The sequence below is a fragment of the Mytilus galloprovincialis genome, chromosome 4 (assembly GCF_965363235.1).
Source record: "Mytilus galloprovincialis chromosome 4, xbMytGall1.hap1.1, whole genome shotgun sequence".
NCBI lineage: Eukaryota > Metazoa > Mollusca > Bivalvia > Mytilida > Mytilidae > Mytilus > Mytilus galloprovincialis.
In genome coordinates, this window is record NC_134841.1 from 16,036,360 (window position 1) to 16,058,626 (window position 22,267).

Here is a 22,267-nt window from a genome sequence, read left to right on the forward strand (position 1 = left end):
TATAAGAGGAGAACAACGACACAACATTCAAATGTAACACACATAGCAACGGACTAAGCATTAGACAAAATCCGATGAGAATAAGCAATGTAACATCAAAACCAAATACATGAATTTGGGATAGAAAAGTACCGTGACACGTCTTATAGTAATGTGAATTCACACTCAAATATAGGAGAAAACAAACGACACAACGGAAACACAACGTAAAAATGTTACACACACAGAGACGAACTATGATATAACAATGGCCATTTTCCTGACTTGGTACAGGACATTTTTAAAGAAAAAAATGGTGGGTTGAACCTGGTTTTGTGGCATGCCAAACCTCGCACTTTAATGGCATTGTTAAATATAACATTAAAATGAAAACATAATAATACAGGACTTCAATATAAATAAATAGGAGAACGTATTAGGCAAAGAAAAACATGAATAATAGATAACAAAAGGCATCCGGTTTAAAATTCAATACGTCAAAACCGCGCCTCGTCCACACAAGACTTACCAGTGACGCCCAGATATAAAAGTTCGAAAGTCAAAAAAAGGTACAAAGTTGTACAGCTCTGAGGATCAAAAGTTGAAAAGGTTGTGCCAAATACGGCTAGGGTTTTCTGCTTGTGATAATAACATCCTTTTTATTGAAAGATTTACATGATAAAACTGACGTCCTAACTAATTACAGTAAACAAAACCCGAATACATAATACATTGAAGACCAACACAGAAAATAGACACACCCGACTTGGTCCAGGCCTCAACGCAAAAAGTCATAAAATGACGTCACATACGAAGTAGTAAAATATAACTACAATTGCGTCTTTGGTTCCTCGATTATGAATGTACATAATGTCTTATGAATATAACCGATTGTATATGTAAACTTACCAGAAGCAACAAGACAAGTGCCATGCTCTACTCGTCTTACCCTTTAGAAGCATCGGAGACCATCCCTAGTTTTGTTTAAAGAGGTTTTCTATTTTTTTGTGTTTTTAACTTTTCAGTGTCTGATTTGTTTCTTCTGGTAACAGCTGCTTATCCTTTGTCTTGAAACAAAGTGTTTCAATTACAAATTTCATATTCGGTTCGGTTTTGTAGGGTAAAAAATTTACATAACCGATCATTTACGAATTTGGCGGTGATAAACGCGTCAATTACCAATCCGCTATATTTATTGTGTGGCTGCCTAACTATCATATCAACGAAATATATAGTAGCTAGTAACACGGCGGGTGAGATATATATGTGTAGTAGTATCTGTCTGCTTACCCCTCCGAAGTTTTTGTGGACTCCAGGTGCTTAGTATTTAGTTTTCTCTGTACAGTAGTGTTTTGTGGACTGGTTGTTTTTTTTTTTTTTGTCGCTTAGTTTTTGTAGTTTCTTTTCAACTCAAAACACTTTGAATGTCCCCTTGATATATTCGGCCTATTTTTGTTTACATTTGTAGATCTAGTAAAGTGCATGTAGTGAGTTACTATTCTCAGAGGCGGATTTATAGGGTTTTTCAGGGGGCCGGGCCCTCTATTGTGGTACGGTTCTATGTTGGTTTTGACACGTGTACTATTGTTTGATCTTTTTCTTTATTTTTTTGCCATTGCGTTGTCTGTTCATTTTCCGCGACATATGATTTGATAATCATATTTTGAGCATGGGAATTTCCGTTATGAATTTTCCCTGCAGTTCGGTATTTTGGTTATTTTTCTTTTTACCGTAGAAATTGGTCCGGTATTGGTACAGTTTTATTAATACAAACTCATTAGAACGTTTTACTGAGGGGTTGAAACTGTTAGATGGTGAAAACATTTTAGACTGTAAAAAAATATTTTAGTGCCAAGACTTTTAAAAACTTGTTGGTGTGTAGGTAGGTGAGTTTTGCTTGTATTGAGCAGCGACCACGTGTCTGGTCTGTAACAGACCATAATATCATTTTCTTTTCCTATGGTTCCGACCATTGTGATTTGTAAAGATCTAAAAACAAATTATAAATATATCCCAAATTATATAGGGGGAAATACTTGAAATAGAGTTTTGAACCAAATTTCACTGACATCTAAGTATGGACATTTTACAGGCTTTTTAACAGTGTATGAAAATTTTGTGTAGCACTTGGTGTAACAGGGCCTTTCTATACTAACTAGTCCCTTGGATGGAAGGACTAAATATACTAATAGTAATAAGACAATATATAGCTTCTGTCATTTATCAATTAAGTTCTTGACTATTTTGAACAGAGACATTTAAGAATAAGAATAATTTATTTTCCAATTTACAGGATATTTTATATATATATCTCTGTTTTTTTAGTGCAAACCAAATCCAAAGCGGCTTTGGGACCAATATAAATGCATAAATCAAAGGTTGCACATAATTAAAAAAAAAAGGACAAATCTTAAATATACAGTGCAATATTTAAAAGTGTTTATAGCATACAGTGGTACACATAAAAATGAACATCATAATGTAATCTTTATATTATATCATATAGATTACTCATTTTAAAAAGTTTGAACAGTTTTAAGTGTTAAATCTTATTTAAAGTTCAAATAGCTGATATCATTTTTATTTTGATATAATATATGTCCAGATTTATAACAATAAATAATTCCTTGAGGGTAATTAACTGGTTTAAGTAAACATGTTTCCTGTTGTCTTGTTCATTTCCAGGATCTAATTATCCCTCCAATTCATGTACATGTGATTAGATCATTAGTGTTAATAATCCAACTGTTTGTATTAAATTTAGCAGGAACTCAATAGTCATATTAACTTGCCTCAAATTACTTTGAACACTTCAGATGTTAGTGTGTGAAGACCAGGTTGGCAGGTAAGAGTTGTTATTGCAAGGACAATATAAAATCCTTATTGTCTGTTATAAATAGTGCTGCTCTTGTTAATATTGTATTGTAAATCAGAAACTTAGAGAGGTAAGACTATGTAATTGATTGAGGATTTAAATCAAAAATTCCCTTTTAACTAAGAGTTCATCATTTTTTGTATTGAAATAACAGTCACCCACCAGATGTGCACATCTTATGCATACAATGTTACACATTGATCAACATCATTTAATTGACTGAACCTAGTTAATCATTCCACTGAAGTATTATATTAGGTCTGGTCATATATGTGTTCCTTGCTGGGTTTATACATCTATGGTCAGCCTCATGGGATGATTCTTTATTAAGTTTTTGTCTGACCTGAGCTAATAAAATAAGTTGACTAAAATATTACAATATCCAGTTATCAGATTTCTTTTACCAGTGTAAGTTATTAACTGATTACTTCTTATCTGAGAATAAGATTTATTTTGTATTATGGCATTACATGTCTTTTTGTCTATAGTACCTGGTTGTAGATGGGGAATATTGTTTATGAAAACAAAATCTTCATGTAATTTATGACTTTATCAGTAATCTGAATCCCTAGTGGTCCTTATAAATTTACATCAAGATTTCCCAGTTGTAAACATGTAATTAGAAAATCTTCAGGGATGATTGTTAACCCTCTGGTGGAAATACTGACTGAATGAATGAATGATCCGACACTTATACATAATATTCAAGCAGAGCTTTAGTTCATATCCTGTTTTTTGTATGTAATAAAAACATATATATCACAAGTAAAACAGTAATAGACATCTATAACCCAATGCATTCGTATATATTTAACAAGTTTTTCATGTTATATTTGAAAAGCAAAGAACAGTTGTAATACAAATGGTAAATATAATTTAATACTTTTAAATAGTTCAGTTATATTAATATACTACAATTCAATTGTCTGTAAGTTTAGGAATGTTAAATTTAAATTCAAAGCATTTTCCTTACTAAAATAATGTATGGAAAAGTATTTAAGTTTTACCACTGTATTTAATATGTTTTATTAAATTTAATACTCAGCTATCATGGTCTTTTAATTAAAAATATTATTTAGGTATTAAGGGTATTGGCCATATCACAGTTGCATGAATTAGATTTGAGGGTATAACCAATAGGGGTAAGGGTGGCACAGGTTTTATGTAGGAGATAAAAGTTATAAAAAAGAAGCTTTAATTAGCATGTAAGTGTTTTTAATATTAAGCATATTATATTGTAAAATTAAGTTCCTGTTAGAGAAGAATGGTGTTCTGGCTTCAGGCAGTGCAATTTCTTAGTTAAATGATAAATAAGAAAACTTTTGTCTGTAGTAAGAGATTACACATGAATCTTATTACAATTGTCAATTAGATATTGCTATTAGGCAATCACTTAAATTTTCTAAATTGAAATGTTTTAAATGGAAATTTTAAAGTTTGTTTAGATATTTATTCAATATAGAATATAAGAAAACTAATTAAAAGCAGTGTTTTTAATTTTGTACTATTCAATTAATTTTATTGAAATATAGAGGTAATCATTTTGAATTTGTGCTTGGGAATTACCCTTAATTTATTTGATTTTTGCATTGATGATACAAGAATATCCAAAGCAGTCACAATGGAGTGTTTCATAATATAAGAAACAGACGCTAGATTTCTGATAAAAAACTCATGACAATTTATAAGAGAAATCTTTGGCCCTCCTAATCTGTATTAAATTAAACAAACCATTCTTTTTAAATTATTTTTTTTTTAAGTAAAGTGGTATGTATAAATTAATATAAATAATTTCACACAATATTTTATCAGACATTGTATATGACATGGTATTGAATTAAATAGAATTTTTTTCCTGTCAAGGTATGGTTTTCTAACTAATCAATTATTTTATTTTTAAATAATGTTCAAAATAAGCACAGTAATAATTGATTATTTAAACAAGAAAAGGGTTGAGCATAGAAAAATCCACAGTCATACAGTGCTATTTCATACATTATTAAATAAGTGTTATCCTCAGTAAACCATGTATATTATCATAGTTATTTGAAATTTTTCAAAGGTTTCATTAAAATCTATTTTCTGAATAAATATTACTTCAATTTGATTTAATTTTGATTTATTGATTCATGAATTGTATACCAAGCACTATTAAATGTGGTGGAGTGGTAAAGGTCATTATCAAATTAAAACTAATCCTAATTACAAGGGTCTGTTTACCCAGATTAGATATTATTTGATCCTTGACAGAGCTGGTATTGTGTAATTTGAAGATAGATTGTATCTGAATATAATGACACTTTTTATCAAAGACTCAACATGAGGTTGGCCTACAGCTTGGCTTTCACACTCACATGCCCATTTTTATGGTGGACAATGGACTGCAATTTCTTGTCATCTTTATATCAGTGAGAAAGGTTCAGTCAGATGGTTGAATATCATTTCCTCTTAAATGAAAAATATTTTTGAGGAGATCAAATTTGTGTTGCCAGGATGTTATAAAGATTTTAAGAAGCTTTGATAATAAACATTAAGAGGTTTGTTATTAAGAGAAAATGTTATCACTTTGTGTTCAGTATTTAAGGAAAGGATTATTGTTGGCTATTGAAAATGAGTTTTTAGCTTAAGGTAACATAGTGAAATCTGATTTACAAAGAGCTGGTTGTAACAAAGAAAACATATCTTTTACTAAATTATTTATATGCAAAGGAGAAATATTTTAAGAAGGTAGAGTTTTTTATAATTTTTTACTGTATAATATTACAAATGTGAGAAGGTGTTTTATATTTGTTCTGTTTAAAAGGAAACTTAATATGACTATTCAAATGAGATGGGATATAAATTTGGTGTTTAAATCAGTCTTAACAGCAACTTGAGCAGATATTTTGCATTCAAAGCAATTGATTTATAAAATTAGAATATCAAATTCAGATTTTTGTCCATGTATCTTTTTTCATTTTTTTCTATTTTTTGTAGGACACACTAGTATAAAATCAAGAAAAGAAGAAATTAATGTTACATATTTGGGAAAATTTTCATAATGGCAATGACAGTGGAATGGTGGAAGGACAAAGTTGCAGAGGATGTTTATGACACAATGAGAAAAAAGGAACAAGATAACTTTTCAACATACAATTGCCATTCCACACAGCTATGGGCTAGAAGACAATTAGTGGATTGGATATCTGTTATAGTGGAGAATTTTAACTTAGATATGACTTCCCATCATCTAGCTGTATATCTGTTAGATTTTTTCATGGAAAAGTTAGAAGTGGACACAAATCATTTATATCTGCTGGCTATAGCATGTATTTGTTTAGCAGGTAAAATTCAAATTCAAATTCTTTATTTACTTTGAGCCTTATGGCTCATCAGTATAATCAAGTACATGTACAGTGTATACATATGGCATATTACAAACAATATAAACAATATGCATAATAAACAATAGGTGACGGTCAGAAGTTTCATCAATACTAAATATCTTTTATTACAATAAACTGTTTCTTCATTTAAAAGAGAAATGTATATACTTTCCCAAGTTACAAAGCTGTTTTGTGTTTTCACCTGACAATAATTCTATTAATTTAAAAGTTGATGGTCTAGACCAGTAATATTTTTTTTTATATATTTTTTTTTCGCAAGTCAGTTTATCTACTACATTGAAGGATAAAATGAAATTCATCCTATATTACTCCAAAATCACAAAAAATACAAAATCACTTCCGACAAATATCATTTTTATTACATGTACTTTTTTAACGAACATATTTCTGTCTTGATAACAACTGGATTTCCCGACAAATAATTTGTTAAAGTCAAACTAATTAATATTGATAGTCATTGATGGTATATGACAGTGATATATCCATATATCTTCAACTATTACTGTGAAGACATAGAATCTGTGTAATATTACATAATAAATGTCATAATATTAACAACAGTTGACACAGTTGGCCAGAAACCATTACTAGGTGTAATGTACACATCATACATAGCATGTATGGTCTTAAAATATTAATTTTCAAATAAAGCTTGATATGCATGAAATTTCATGTATTCAGGCTATACACAACAAATATATATTTATTTAGTTTAATCATAGTGCAGTTTGTTATTTGTCTATTAAACATTTTAAACTTAATGAAACATTATGTCTAAAAGGCTTAATATCTGCACCTATTCATTTATTTAAACCTCTTAGACTACAAATTAAAATATTATATTTCCAAAAGTGTAATCCTTCCCAATAGTATTATACTAGAAAAGTATTAAGTGGATTATAGAGAATTATAATGATATGGCTGCATGAAATAATAGAATTATAGAGGGGTGTTTATTTTCAATATAGTATTTGTTTATATGAAGAACTAATGAAATTATCTCCCTTGGATATACCGCCTTATATTAATATTTCATGCCTGCTTTTATCTAATTGGTCTAAAAAAGAAATATTTGATTTTTTTTATTGAGCTTGACATTCATATAACTAAAACAAATACCAAGATCAATAACAAACGCAAGATATATCTAAACCTATGTGTTTAAAATTTTGGTATAACTACAAAATCACAATTTGTGACAAAACTTCGAATTTGCTACTTAAATCAGTGATTTAAAAATCACTTACTTCAAATAAGTCCCCTGACTGATCAATCATAAGTTAAATGACAGAAAATGCCATACCTAAAAAGAAAAAAAAAACCACAATAGTCCTCAAAACACTACACAAAAAAAATTAAGATTGAGCTCCACGAATCTTAACCCCCAAAAATTGGAGGTTAGCTTAAGATAAATAGCTAGTTTAAATGTCTTTATACCATAGCTCTTGGACAGTAGGGTGTTGAAAGAGGTGTTATTGAACCACTAGCTAGTACCATTGTTTAAATTTTCTATTGTATAACATATGATTTGCCAATACAATGTCATGTAGGTTTATGGAAAACAATATATGTGCTAAAAAAGAGCAATTATTCATTTATTGCTTCATTTTAAAATATTTTCTATCATTAAATGAATTTGAAACCAATAGATATGTAGTCCTGTCCTTCATACTGGCGACATTTCTTGGTTCTTAAATTTTTTTGATAAAAAATCTTACCAGCTTAATCATGAATTACTTAATTATCTCATGTGATATCACATTCTGTTTCATTTCTTTTTAGTAAAATATGAGGAACATTGTGAGAAAAGACCAAGACTAGCTAGTTTAAATGCTTTTATCCCATCTCATGGATTACTGGACATTAGAAAGTACACAGCATCAGAATTACGATCTATGGAACTAACAGTGCTAAGTTACTTTAACTGGAATTTATCTATTCCAACATGTGCTCAATTTCTACCATATTATTTATTAGTCGCTGTGGACAATTTAGACTTGAGAAATGGTATTCCTATATCTAGTAAAGAAGTTGTGGAATCATATGTACAGAAACATACTCATTACTTTCAGGAGATTTCTTTACAAGGTACGTAAAAAACACTGAAGTATATGCATACGTTTTATGTTTGAATGTGGCTAAAAAGGGCAATTTAAAGGTTGAGATATTGTGCTGGCATTTTTCTATTTCCAAAGACCTTATGCCATGTATGTTTACCTCTGTCCAAAAAATATGTACGGTAAATTCATTATTATTTGTTGGATACCAATTTTCCTGGATTTCATTGGTACAGGTAAACCACGAAATTAAATGTTCATTAATTGACAAATTTCCCATAGGCTTACATGCAGACTTCAGCAAAACCATGAAATTCAATATCCAGGAACATGTAAGTTTTCCTTAATCCATGAAAATTGGTACCCTAAAAAATAAATGAATCCACAGTACAGTATGTCTTTTTGGCTGATTTAGTTTTGTTGGGTTGCTTCATTAATGAAATCACATATACCCCACATCTTATATTCACCAATGAGAAGGATATAGGGACCAAGGAGGTTATATGACCTCCTTCCTGAGACACATTAACCAACAATCATATGTCTATTGGGAATAAATTAAAGGGGAAAAATACTTGTTCAATTTACAAATTTGTACAAAATTTAAAAAAAAAGCTGTCAAAAATATTCACTGGTAAGACAGACTTACACTAGATGAATAAAGAAGTTGTTGTTGTCTGTATTGATAAACATTGTCATTTTGGCCAATACCAACTAATTCCAATTAAAAAAAATCATATGATATAAGAATTTATACTGTTTTATCAATGTTTGTGGAGATCATTTATTTTAGTTTGTTTGTAATGATGTTTGATAAGACTTGAATTCAACAAAATCTTTTTGATTTTTTATGACAACATGTCAAATCACCTATATCTTTCATTTATTAATTATCTTTAAATGACCTGAAGAATAAATTTCAAAGTCAGCATAGGAACCTTTAACCCCATGTGTAGTATCAAAGAAGAGTTTGTCCACACAAGACTGTCAGTTAAGTGTGGTAGATAAACTTAATCATGCTGACAATGATAAAGTTGTGTCTGCCTGAGATAGACCTAGCAGATGGGACTATCATTGACTATCTTGTTGAACTATCTTGTATGGACTATCAACTGATAGGTTACTTATCTAAATTGGCTTGTTGATATTAACAAATTGTAACTTGTTTAATTTTAGAATTTTAAACATTTTTAATATGGGTTAAATTTTAAAAACCATGTGCCTTATACATTCAAAAATAACAGGGTGCAGCTTTGTTTTGTTGCTATTCACTTGCAGCCTATGCCCTAATAGTTCTTTGCATATTAGTTTTGGAAGGCTTATACATATGGATTAATGCAAAAACATCTATTTAACCTATGGAAAACTTTTCTAAAAACAAAAATACTATATATCCAAAAAACAAGACATTAATTTATTGAATAATTTATTTTTTATAAAAAAAAAGTCACCTGATCAACTTTGTCTGTTTTCAGACAAAATTGCTATCATCTTTAAAACAGTGCCCCTCTGTCATTAAATCCTAGCTAGAACACAGATTATACTTAGTTATTAAATTAAAGTTGAGTGAACATTGGCGAAACATTTAATATAGAGATATCACAGAGTGGTTTGAATAATTCAATACAAAATTTAAAGTACATTTAGTAGAATTAATTCTAATGTATTTAAGATTATTTATAATTGATTGTGCATGTACTTTAAATTAATCTGATAGAGAACATTATGCTTAAACCATGAATTAGCTGTTTATTTGAAATGTTCAATATGCCGAAATTGTAATAATTTTATAATTTTCAGCCATTTCGCAAAACATCTCTTTCTCCTACACATTAAACATCTTTTACCAGGATTTGCCTTCACATGTAGACAAGCCATTTTAATAATAGCACTATATTTTTCAGAACACACTTTTAGGAGTTATTTCCCCTCAATGATTGCTGCATCATGTATTGCTGCCTCTAGAATCTGTCTCCACTTGACTCCAACATGGCCAAAGAGTTTAGAGTTAATGTCTGGGTATTATATAGAAGAATTATTACCTTGTGTTCATACCATGATCAGGTAAATATAACTATAGTTTTAAGATACTTATTAAACTTATGGCTCCTGAATAGCATTTTCAATAAATTTGCAAAGCCTTCTGGCATAGAAATTTTCAAAACAGCATAATATTTGGCATCTATGTAAACCAAATTCCTTACAGGTCCTAAGGATTATGACCTATTAATAATGCTAAAAAAAATTACTTAGGAAGCTGCTTATAACTTAACAATAACATAGAAAAATGATCAGTCTCAAACTCATATTAATTGAAGGGGTCAAAATAAGAAGTCTCCCATTGGCTTCCAAAAGGAAAAATTTGAACAAAAGTAAAATTGCGCGCTCGAGTCTAGGTATGCTTATGTCATTTATTTACACTGTTTAAAGGGAAATTTAATTTCATTGTTGGCAAATCAAGTTAAGAACGAGCCTGAGCTAGCCTTATAGGCAAGTTGGACACTACAACTTATTTGAACCCATAGAATTGTATGAAATATACATGATACTTATAGTTTCTTATTGGTTTAGTTCTTAAGTATGTCTATAATACTTTAAAAAAAATGAAAAAAAAAGAAAATGAAACCTCATTAATATCAATGCCAAAAAAAATTGTGTGACACTTTGTATGTAATGATTGATATGCATTTTTTACTGAAACATATTTTATATAATATGTCATAACAATTTACCTTTGAAAGTTTACAACTACACCTTTATTTGAATTTGGTTGACTGCAATATGATAAAAGGCTTAAAATAGTTGAATAATAGTTACATTAGATTTAAAAATTCTTTATTGCAAGTAAATATTTTCATCTGGGTTATTTTTTCCTCAATTAAAGTGATACTTCTGGCAAAATGATGTCAGAAGAAACTTGACAAATATTTACTTATCTTTTTAAATGTGCACATCATAGGATTTCAAATTATTTGTTGAGAGATAGTTCAAGTACTAATTTACGTACAGTGTCTGATAACATTTTCCGGTTTAATTATCGTACTTAAAATCTACATAAAGAATTTCCTGGTCAAGTTTATCAATCAAAAGATTTAAATATTTAAAACTTATATTCAACAAGATTACTATAAGCTTCACAATACAATTAATCAACTCAATAAATTAATAATTGATATCTCCTAAGCATGCAGACTAGTATGTTATAAATACTGAAATATTTTTTTTTACATGAGAGATAATCTCTATTCTCTATCCATAAGTCTTCATTTGAATTCTTCAGTAATTAAGGTCATGGAGCAATGTTTAAAAACTTAGAATTGTAACAGATATTTGGTATGGTCACATAAGGATGAGTTGCAGGGTTTGATATTTATTCCTTCATGGCCTTTGCAATAAAAGAAATTCATACAATTGATATTTATGTGGTTTGACTTGTACATTTAGGCATTGGCGCATCTTAACTGAGGCCTATTGATTTTTACACCCTCCTTCTTTGGTTTCTAATTTTGTCTCATTAGGAATCATTTATACACATCTCTATTATTTTATGATTTATGGAAAGATTTGTGGATGGTGTCTGATTTAAATTGTCCTTGCAGTGGCGGATCCAGAAATTTTCATAAGTGGGGGCCCACTGACTGACCTAAGAGGGGGCCCACTCCCGTCACGCTTCAGTGATTCCCTATATAAGCAACCAAATTTTTTCCCAAAAAGGGGGGGCCTGGGCCCCCCCCCCCCCCCCCCTAAATCCGCCTCTGCCTTGTCAGGTCAATGTAAATGAAATTACTGTCCATGTGCCATTATACAAATGTAACAGAGTTGTCAGGATTTTTTATTTTTTCAATTAAAGCCAATTAATCTGTAAGGATATTGAAACCTACTCTTTATACATGATATAAGTATGTTTGTGCATGTCTTAATGTCTTTTATGGAAGTTGCACTGTTAGTAAGAATACTGTGTTAAAAAAAAAAGAATACTATTTCTATTAAATTCTTTCTATATTGCAGATTGCAGCAACAAGATAAACAACAGCATTCTGATGTACAAGTAGTGCCTTCTAACCCATCTTATTATCCTGTGATACAGACTCCATTTATAGAGAGTCTTTACAAGCCTGCTGTGATACAAACTCCTTTTATGGATAGTCTCTATAAACCTCCGTTTACCTCAGTGGAATATACATCTTTTCATGATGACTATAATAAATCTGTAATGTATGCTCCCACCAAGTCTCAGGTCATAGCTGTAGGAAGGGAGTCATGACTAGCGTGAAAACTTACAGTAATGTATGCTCCCTCCAAGTCTCAGGTCATAGCTGTAGGAAGGGATTCATGACTAGTGGTAAAACTTACAGTAATGTATGCTCCCTTCAAGTCTCAGGCCATAGCTGTAGGAAGAGAATCATGACTAGCTTCAAAACATACAAATGTGCTTTAATATAGTAAATTATTACTGAAGAAGTATTAGTGCCTATTGGTGATAAAATCATCAGATAAATAAACTGAAGTATAATACCAGAATTATGGAAACCATTTTCATGTGATTAATGGCAGATAAATTGTTCCAGTCAAATGTTCATGGAATTGAAACCTTTAAGCATAATGAAAACTGTTGCAGGGTACTCCAGTCATTAAGATTCAAATGTAAATAATGTTGGTTTTTATGATTTATTCTCACTTTATTCAAAATAAGTTGAAATTTAGATACTTTTCACAACTGTGCAGTATGGGAGATAACTCTTCACAATTTTGTTCATAATCTGTCTCAGGTATTTATTTTGTAATCAAATTTTATTTTTATATCGTTTTGTTTCAATGACCTTGTAAAATATTTTTTTTATTTATTAAAAAACATGCATTTTACTGTACATTCAAACACATTATGCAATTACCTTCTGAATGAAAAAAAATGACTTCAAGTTCATTGTGGATTTTCTTTTTCAAATAATGAAATATGTCGTGAGCACTTGCAATAACTCTTTATTTGAAGTTTAAACTAACAGCATTTAATGTTCAGTTATATAAAGAATGATTGATTGTCAACTAAAAGAATAATAATCGTAAATCCTTTTTTAATTATAATGTCTTCTTATTATGCATTTGAAGTGATATTTTGAGCATTTGCAATATAAATATAGATAAATCATTGTTAGAATTTATTATTATATTCTCTCTGTTATTTTCCAAACATTTTGATTGTGTTTGATCTTTCCGTCTCTTGAACACCTAAACATAATAATAATACAATAATGATCTGATGTAGTTTGTCAGGTATTGTATTATTAGAATCTATAATATAAAGTTATAAAGGTTTCACATTTCTTAGGCTGGATATTAAATGTGTACTTGAATAGACCCTTATCTAAATCCCTATTATTAAAACTACTATTGTGTTTCATAGTGAAGTATTAAATATTCTGATGGATACAATTATTTGGATTATTCAGATCTTGTAAGACTTCTCACTGACAAGGCATCCAACACTTCATTTAAGTATGAAAAGTCACATTAGATGAGATAAACCAGCTAAACAAGACCATTTTAATGAATATTTCCTCCCGCTTATTTCTAAGAGATCTAGACTATGTAGAAATAGCCTGAAGCAGATTTGTGAAGAATAGCACATTGATTACCTAATTATTGTACTGGAAAAAATATGACAAATTTTAATGATGTTAGACAATGTTAGACACTACTTTAGAAAATAATCAATATAATTTTTCTTGACATCTGTTTCTAATTTGTTTTCTTATATTTCTGTATTCTTCAAGTTCCTGAGAACTATAATGGTATCAATTTATTTCAATTTGATCTTGATAAATTCTCTATGGGTATTAACAAGTGATTTGTTGGATGAATTTTATAAAAAAAAATCATCTTGAATATTTGATAAATCTATTCCTGATAAAATTGGAAAACATAAGATTTGAAAATGAATTATTATACATGTAACAAACTAATTCAAATGGCTGAAGATAAAAAAAAAAATGGGTGATCATTCTTATTTAGATATTTTTTTTATCAAGTATTTATACTTTTTTGTTGCAAAGCCTCCAGATAAATTTTAATGTTTATCAATATTTTTACTGCTTCATTTATTTTGCATGTAAGGAATGGATTCATAAAGGGTTTTTAATTGCCAAAATTAAAAGTTTGAACATGACAGGAATATTGTTGCAGAATGATAATATTAAGTAGAATCAAAGTTAGTTTAAGTAAATATAGCTTGATGTCATTGTCACATCATAATTATGAACTCTGTCTCAGGAAAATGTATATTTTATAAATAATATACACATGCAATGCTATGTTTGAATAGCTTTTTATTTTTAGAAAACATAAGACACATGCTCAAAAGGAAATGATTGTTTTGTGATATTGTGTATCTTTCCTTTATTTTCATTTGATCACACACATGTTTGTTTTCGCCAGAAAGAGCTAAAGGAAATATTGCACTTAAATTTCTTAAAAGGGAACATTTTTATAATATCTTGAAAAATGTCCAGTTTTGGAGATAAGCTGTATTAAATATATTGAGCTCAAAGATTCTGAAAAAAACCCAGATAAATATTGTTTTTATATTAACATTATTTGGTGCAAAACATGGTATTCCTGGAAACCTACTCCTTAACCATTATTTAAGGTTCTAAATGTGATAAATAATGTAATGTTTTAATTATTACCTTATTGTGTTCAATAATATTGTTTGTTCATAATTGTTACAATGTTGAACATATAAATAAAAAATTGAAGTAAAAAAGTTTTTTTTATAACAAAATGTCCTGTTTTATATTGCTGAACTAGAATTGTACCTAGATGTTTGTCACTCATTTAATTCACAGTCACACTATACAAACAGTATCACAAAAGCTATTCCAAAAATCTACTGACCAAATTGATAACCTTAAAACAGATAGTATTAATACAGCTAACCCTCACTGTTTTTGATAATGAAATCTTGTATAAATTAATATAAAAAAATCACTGAGATGGAAAGTGATTATTGATATTTTATCAGACCGCAGCCACAGTTTAACAAATTTCTTAAAAAGCCTATTATTTCAGAAGGTAGAAGACCTAATCCTTCATACTTTGTATATAGATACCTTCTGTTATGAACTCTCTATCTGTTATATGTCCATTGTCCTTGACCTCATTTTCATGGTTCAGATACTACTTGAAAAAATAATTTTAAGATTTTAAATATTCTTGTTTTCTATTATTATGAGTACACGTAATAGGATAACTATATTTGGTATGTGCATACCTTGCAAGGTCCTCATGCCTGTCAGACAGTTTTCACTTGACCTCCATCTCATTTCATGGATCAGTGAACAAGGTTGTTTTTGTGGTCAAGTCCCTTTCTCATATACTATAAGCAATAGGACTTCTATATTTGGTGTACACAATGATTGTAAGGTGTACGTGCCAAACTAGTTGATGTCATTTGACCTTGACCTCATTTTCATGGTTCTGTAGTTAAAGTTAATTTTTGTTGTTTAGTCTGACTTTCTTACACTGTATGCAATAGTTCAGCAATATTTGGTGTATTAATTTTTTTTTACAATGTACATATAAAAACTAATATGTGGTATGATTGCCAATGAGACCAAATTACACAGAAATTCACATGTATAAGTGACTGTACAGCCTTCAACAATGAGCAAAGTTGATGCCCCATATGTCAGTTGACAGGCTATATTTTTAATTGACCTAACTTTTACAGTTTAATGCTCAATTCTAAGTTTTGGTTATTTGATCTGTTTTTCTATACTGAAAGCAACATGTCACATATATTTGGTGTATGGAATGATTGTAAGGTGTATATATATGTCTGACCTTGACCTCATTTTCATAGTTCATTTGTTTTTCCTGGTAAAGTTTGTTTCCTAGATACTATATGCAATAGGTCAACTATAATTAATCATGCTAATATGAATGTATGGTGAACATGTTGGGTTCACGTGACCTTGACCTCATTTTTACGGTTCATTGATCAATGTTAAGTTTTCCTGGGTAGTAAGTTTGTTTCTTTGATACTATGTGCAATAGGTCAACTATCCTTATAACCTATTATGTGTATGGAATAGCTGTAAGTGGTCCATATATTTCCAGGTTGGTTAGTCTGACCTTGATCTCATTTTCTTGGATCATTTAAAGGTTATGTGAAAGTTATAGTCAAGCTTTATATTTAGGACTCAACATGAAATCAATGGTCAGTGCAGAAGGTGAGACATTTCAACCTATACACTCTTGTTATACTTTGTTGTGAGGTTTAAGTTTTATGCATGCTTCAATGGATCTTTTTGTATGATAATTTTTAAATGATTGAAATATTACAGCAGGAAAGCCGTTTGGTATATAAAAAAAAAGGGGGGGGGGGCTTTGTTTTGCTTTTATGCTAAACCTACTGGAAAAATACAAAACCGTCTTATTTAAAAACATGTTTGTAGTTATTCTATTATGGTAACATTTACATGTATTTTGTATTATTTTCGCCATTTTTACCCGTTGAAATATAACCTGGGTATACTTACTTACCGTCAATTTGTAGTATGCACAATGTTCTTCCTGATTAGACTAACATTTGGTATGTTGAGTTACATTTCTGAGAGATCTTAATGTTTCAATTGTATTTTATTACACATTGCAGAGTCCCTTTCCTTGACTTAAGAGTAACATGAGAAATTGCCGACTAATTCAAAGTCACTGGAACATGACCTGCGGGAACTCCAATAAGTGGTCAACCTAATATCTACCGATAGTATATCAATTGATCTACCATGCACAAGAATTTCATATTAAACTGAATATAGCAGAAATCTTAACAATTGTTGACTCCTCTGCTGCCTGAATAGCAACACATACGTATCGCTTTCCGAGACAAAAATACCGTTTTAAAAGTTTTGTTTGCCATGTACAGTAATTTAGATATATTTGAAATGGTAATTCGAATATTGAAATTGGACATGTATGATGCAAGGTTATATTCATCAGCAGATACTATAAAATGAAATGACAAAAATCGTTATTGTTCTGGTATTTTCCATTTTACTGTCATGTTTATATTGTCAAGTTATATGAATCGCAAATTTGCATTTCCTGAATAAATCTTTATCGGAGAATCAAAGGAAGATTTATTATGTTTTATTTTTTCGGTATAATTTCTTTAACAAAAATTTACTATGTTTAACATATTTTGAAGCTCAAGTCAGTGCAGTAATGTATATTTCCTAGAAACTAAAACCAATAATCAATAGCGTTTTATTTAGAAACAAATGCTATGTTTTTAAAGTAAGGACAATAAAACACAAGCTTACACATATTGAAACAGTCGATGACTAGTGCAAAACCATTAGAGAGCATATGTTGAACTATTTAAATAACTACTTTACTTAAATTGTGCTGTTGGGTGATATGCTGTTTCAATAATTTTATTTTACATCCGAACTCCTTTTATATCAATGCTGTATACATACATGACACTTTCTAGATAAAAAAATATTACTGTTTATTGTGCCATCCATTAAGAAATAAAGAAACTGTAAATTTGATTCTTTAAATGAATATGTTTCTCTTTTTCGTTCCCATCAAACAGAACTATAAACGTTCAGCTTCAATCGTTAATGTAATTTGCTTGTCTCAAACGTAAAAAGTATTGATACCAAATACTAATATGTAAATGTTTTTGATGAAGTTTTAAGTTGTAATTTTGGAATGTCTAGTATTTTTTATATAAAGACCATTAATAATAATTTTTCAGAGAGCATAACAGGACAAAACACTTGATTTTGTCTTTTCTTGAAAACAGACATGAAATATTTACATTGTCACGATGCTCGTACAAGTGTAGTAGCTTGTATAGCGAGTTGAGAATCAAAAGATATGAATATAAAAATAAATAATACCAAATGAAACAAGGCAATGTGGTGTGGTTATTGGAGACACAACAATGAACCATAAAAGAACAAGAAATGGGAAAATTTAAACTGTGTACCCAATTTGAGGATTGGTTTAGAAATAAGCAAATATTAAATTTAGAACAACACATATGAAGCTGTGTCTCTCTGAATTTAAATAAGGATTGCAAATTTTCCTCTTATAAATAATTTCAAAGAAAACTCGCTTTACTTCTATATAGTTTAAAGCAAAGATAGAATGATTCTTTCGTTTTTCGTCATTGACACTCTCTACTGGTTTCTCTTGGGTTGTACTTCTTGTCATGTTTATGTCCTTACTGCATACAACCTGCTGTGGTGTAGTTTAAATCTGAATTCAAGTGAGGCAAACGATTTCGGTCTTGGCAGTTAAAGCCTCGATTTGTGTTCCGATAATGTTTTCAAATTGTACTTGTATATTATGCTCTGTATCGATCTGACGAAGTAAACACATTTCAACTGATTTTAAGAGTTTGTTCTTTGTTACACTGTCCCAGGTAAAGGGTTTTGGCACCAGCAAACATGTTTAATCACGCCACATCATGTACACATGTGCTCGTCCCAAGTCAGGAGCCTGAAAGTCAATGGTTTGTCTGTTGTTTATTGTTTTGTTCATATGTCAGGTCATTAGTTTTCGCGCTTGATTGTTTTGCATTTTGGCCATTTGGTGGCCCTTTAAAGCTTGCTATGCGTTATTACGAATTTATTAAGTGTTGTTTTCACTTTTTAACATTGTTGTATCAGTGCTTTCTTTAAATTTTAGTTGTTTGGGAAAGGTTCAAAATATGTACTTTGAAAATCAAATAAAAGTACATCAAAACAAATGAAATTTGATTCGCATTTAGTGCCATTCTTCTTTGCGTCAGAAGCAAAGTTTTAGAAAAAATACAATTAATCTCTATACAAATTGTATTGGGAGTGTATTTGTTGAATCAAGTTTTGTCTCTGTAGCCGCATACCTGCTCTTTGTAGTAAGTTTAATTCTTATTTGCTTAATGGTTTCGTTTTCTTTTTGTACGTGGCTATATACAAATACAATGAGACGCGACGTCTTTTATATATGATTCATTAGTTATTATCTATATATGATTTCTGTTGATCTTCGTGCAATCCCCAGGCGTCTACTCCTTCATCCCTTTCTCTCTTATGAGATTTTTCTCCTGCTTATCCATCGTTAAAAGTGCAGATGATCTATTCCACGTACTATCTATCTACCATGATCTTATAATATGCGGTCAGAACACGCGAACGCGGAAAATCTTATCGAGAATTCAAACAAACGCTACATGGTGTTATTTATGCGAGTTTAACTGTTCATCTTTGTTCCGTGGAAATGAAATTCCTTCTTCCGTTCAGCTTAGCCTATTAATCACTCATGTTCGCACTCCGATCGTATAAAAACGCAGTATCTTTATCTCTTTTGTTCTTGACGAAAATGTTTTTTTGTCATCGATGCAATATGTTAATGACCAACTTCAACTGAATTTGTTGATCCGACCAGGTCAAAATAATTAGTCGACTTAACTATATGAAAAATTAAAATCACACTATTTAGTATTTCTTAATATATAATATAATTAAATATATAATTAAGAAAGTAAGTTAAAATATTGATACTAGTATTCAAATCATTCGTTTAGACTTATTGAAAAATAATGTTGTCATATTACTGGTTACTAATTATGCTTAGTACTGGCATATTTCAATTTTGAAACACAACAGAATGATTCAATCATTTTTAGTTTTAAAAAATGTGTTCACATGCTTACTTCAGCATTCATGCATTAGACAAGATCGGTTTCTTCTGCACTAGCTACTGTGAGAAATTTATACGTGTTTTTATAATCTGTCATCTACATGTAGCATTCATCAAAGTGCTTTTTCTCAGCTAATCTTTATGTAGTGTTCATCTGTATAATTTGTTTGCAATTCTACTAATCGAGATAAAATAAAGGGGAGAGGTAAGATTTGGTATTGACAAAATTCGCTTAACCGTACCACATATCCATGTCTGTCTATATCCATTGATCTCGACAGTAGTTTGTTGAATGTGTATACCTTAATGTTATTTTTATATTGGAGATTTGGTTCTAATCAGAGTTTTGCCATTCTTCATCAGATGTAGTTACAACTTTTATGTGATAGATCATGACCTATAGTAGGATAACGAATCTATTGTCTTGTTGTGCTTTTATTTGGGTTGCTGTTTTTTTATAGACTTAACAACACAGACCAAAAGAAAACCATTGGTGAACCGAGCTATATAGGCGTGAAGCAAGATGCCCTTGGTTTTAAAGCTGTTAATGCTCTAGTAGTTGTTCAATTTTTAGATACACTCTTTTTTTTTTCGGCGTGATCTGCGTAAACTATTCCACCTGTTTAAAATTTGCTGTTAAAAAAATAAAGATTTTGACAAATCCTATTTAATGATATTTTTCAGGTTCAATGAAATGTAAGTGAAATTCTGAGCACTTATATGAATTGTACTGCATCTTTTAGTGTAAATATATTTTATTAATTAAATTCAGGTAAAGTAATGTACACAAATAGGCATTTACAAAATAATACAAGTGAAATAATTGATAGGATCCAGAAACAAGGTGTTAGCTTACATTAATCCGTTTCCTTTGATTTATATATTGCTTCAGTCTTCTGTGAAATCATTGGATCACATGCATTTGTCGAAGTGTGAGTCATTTAAATATATAGGAGAAGAAGAAGAAAAAAAAAGACACAGCAACCAACTCTAATCTCTTTTAAACAAAAAATAGAAGTATATAGGAACAATGTCGTGACAGGAATTAAAAAAGTTGGAAAAGAGAATGACATAAAATTAATTGTCAAATATTTTTACAAAAGTCTAAGGTAGACAGTTTTTTTTTTCTTCAGATTACAATAGATTTGAGAAAGTTCAATTAATACAGGGGCGGATCCAGCCATTTCAAAGGGGAGGGGTCCAACTATATGTCCCATTTCAAAGGCATTGAACGGCCAAAAAAGGGTGGTTTCCATCCCCGGATTCGCCACTGTCTTATATACATATCTTTAGGTTGACTGTTTTCTTCAATTAAATAAAAACATTCGTTTCTTGCATATATAAGGACATTTCCACAGATTCATCTACACGCGGACCGAAATATGAACTACACTTTGATATAGCTTTAGTCTGATTCAAAAGCTACATAGAACTGCTTATTTCCATGATATTATCTTCCTCCCAGGGTAGTCTTTATATCTAAGTAATTCGTCTCCATCAATAAGTAATGAATATATTAAAATGAAAAACAGTTGAACAATAGGTCAAATGAATTGTTATCTGGACTAAGGGCAAGAATTCCGAGACTGGAAAATTTTATTACATATTTGTATATATACATTGGAACATTGTTGGAGACCATGAATTGACCTCTACATGATATTTCTTTTGTGTCGCTGTGTTGCTGTTTCATTGACATACACCTAACATTTTAATCAAAATGAAAATGTTTGCATGACTTCAAACAGGTCAACCATGTACAAATCCAACAGCTGTTACAATGGTTCTATCATATATGACTTTTCCAAACACCAAAGTCTGTATGAAGTAATGTGCATTTATTTAAACCAAAGAATAAAATGAAGCGTACCATCCCAGACAAATACACAATTAAACTTACGATACCGGACCATGTGAAGTCTAGGCAATCATATATCTATTCTTCTCCAACTCAGTTCACTATTAATAAGTTATTAGATATCTTTAGTTTTTGTATTGTCTTCAATTTCTGTTGATTTACTTCGGTTTCGTGCAATCCCAAGGCGACTACCCTATCATCCCTTTCTCTCTTTTGTGTTTTTTCTTCTGCTTATATGATCCATCGCTAAAGTCCTGATGATCTATCCTGTCTACTATATATCTATCATGCTTCTAACAAGTGAGTGAAAATATCTCTTAGGACTATTCGGGAATTCAAACAAATACAACCTAGTGTTATTTATGTAAGCTTTTATACATCATCTTTGTTCCCTGGAAACGGAATTCCTTCCGTTCAG

General features: G+C 30.2%; 1 protein-coding gene across 7 annotated transcripts; it reads left to right on the plus strand.

Moving 5' to 3' along the window:
- The first annotated feature begins 1,794 nt into the window (after positions 1 to 1,794).
- LOC143071472 (cyclin-J-like) lies at positions 1,795 to 15,042 on the plus strand. 7 transcript variants are annotated; one of them, XM_076245777.1, is made up of 6 exons: positions 1,846 to 1,861; positions 2,744 to 2,824; positions 5,831 to 6,177; positions 8,023 to 8,328; positions 10,202 to 10,361; positions 12,306 to 15,041. In XM_076245777.1, exons 3-6 carry the CDS (start codon positions 5,895 to 5,897, stop codon positions 12,559 to 12,561), a joined length of 1,005 nt encoding a protein of 334 aa, XP_076101892.1. In that variant the 5' UTR covers positions 1,846 to 1,861; positions 2,744 to 2,824; positions 5,831 to 5,894; the 3' UTR covers positions 12,562 to 15,041. The 7 variants fall into 7 exon arrangements, with proteins under 7 accessions (XP_076101894.1, XP_076101897.1, XP_076101892.1 ...); XM_076245779.1 differs by lacking the exon at positions 2,744 to 2,824 and having other exon boundaries at positions 1,795 to 1,865; positions 12,306 to 15,042; XM_076245782.1 differs by lacking the exon at positions 2,744 to 2,824 and having other exon boundaries at positions 1,803 to 1,861; positions 12,306 to 15,042.
- The last annotated feature ends 7,225 nt before the right edge of the window (positions 15,043 to 22,267 follow it).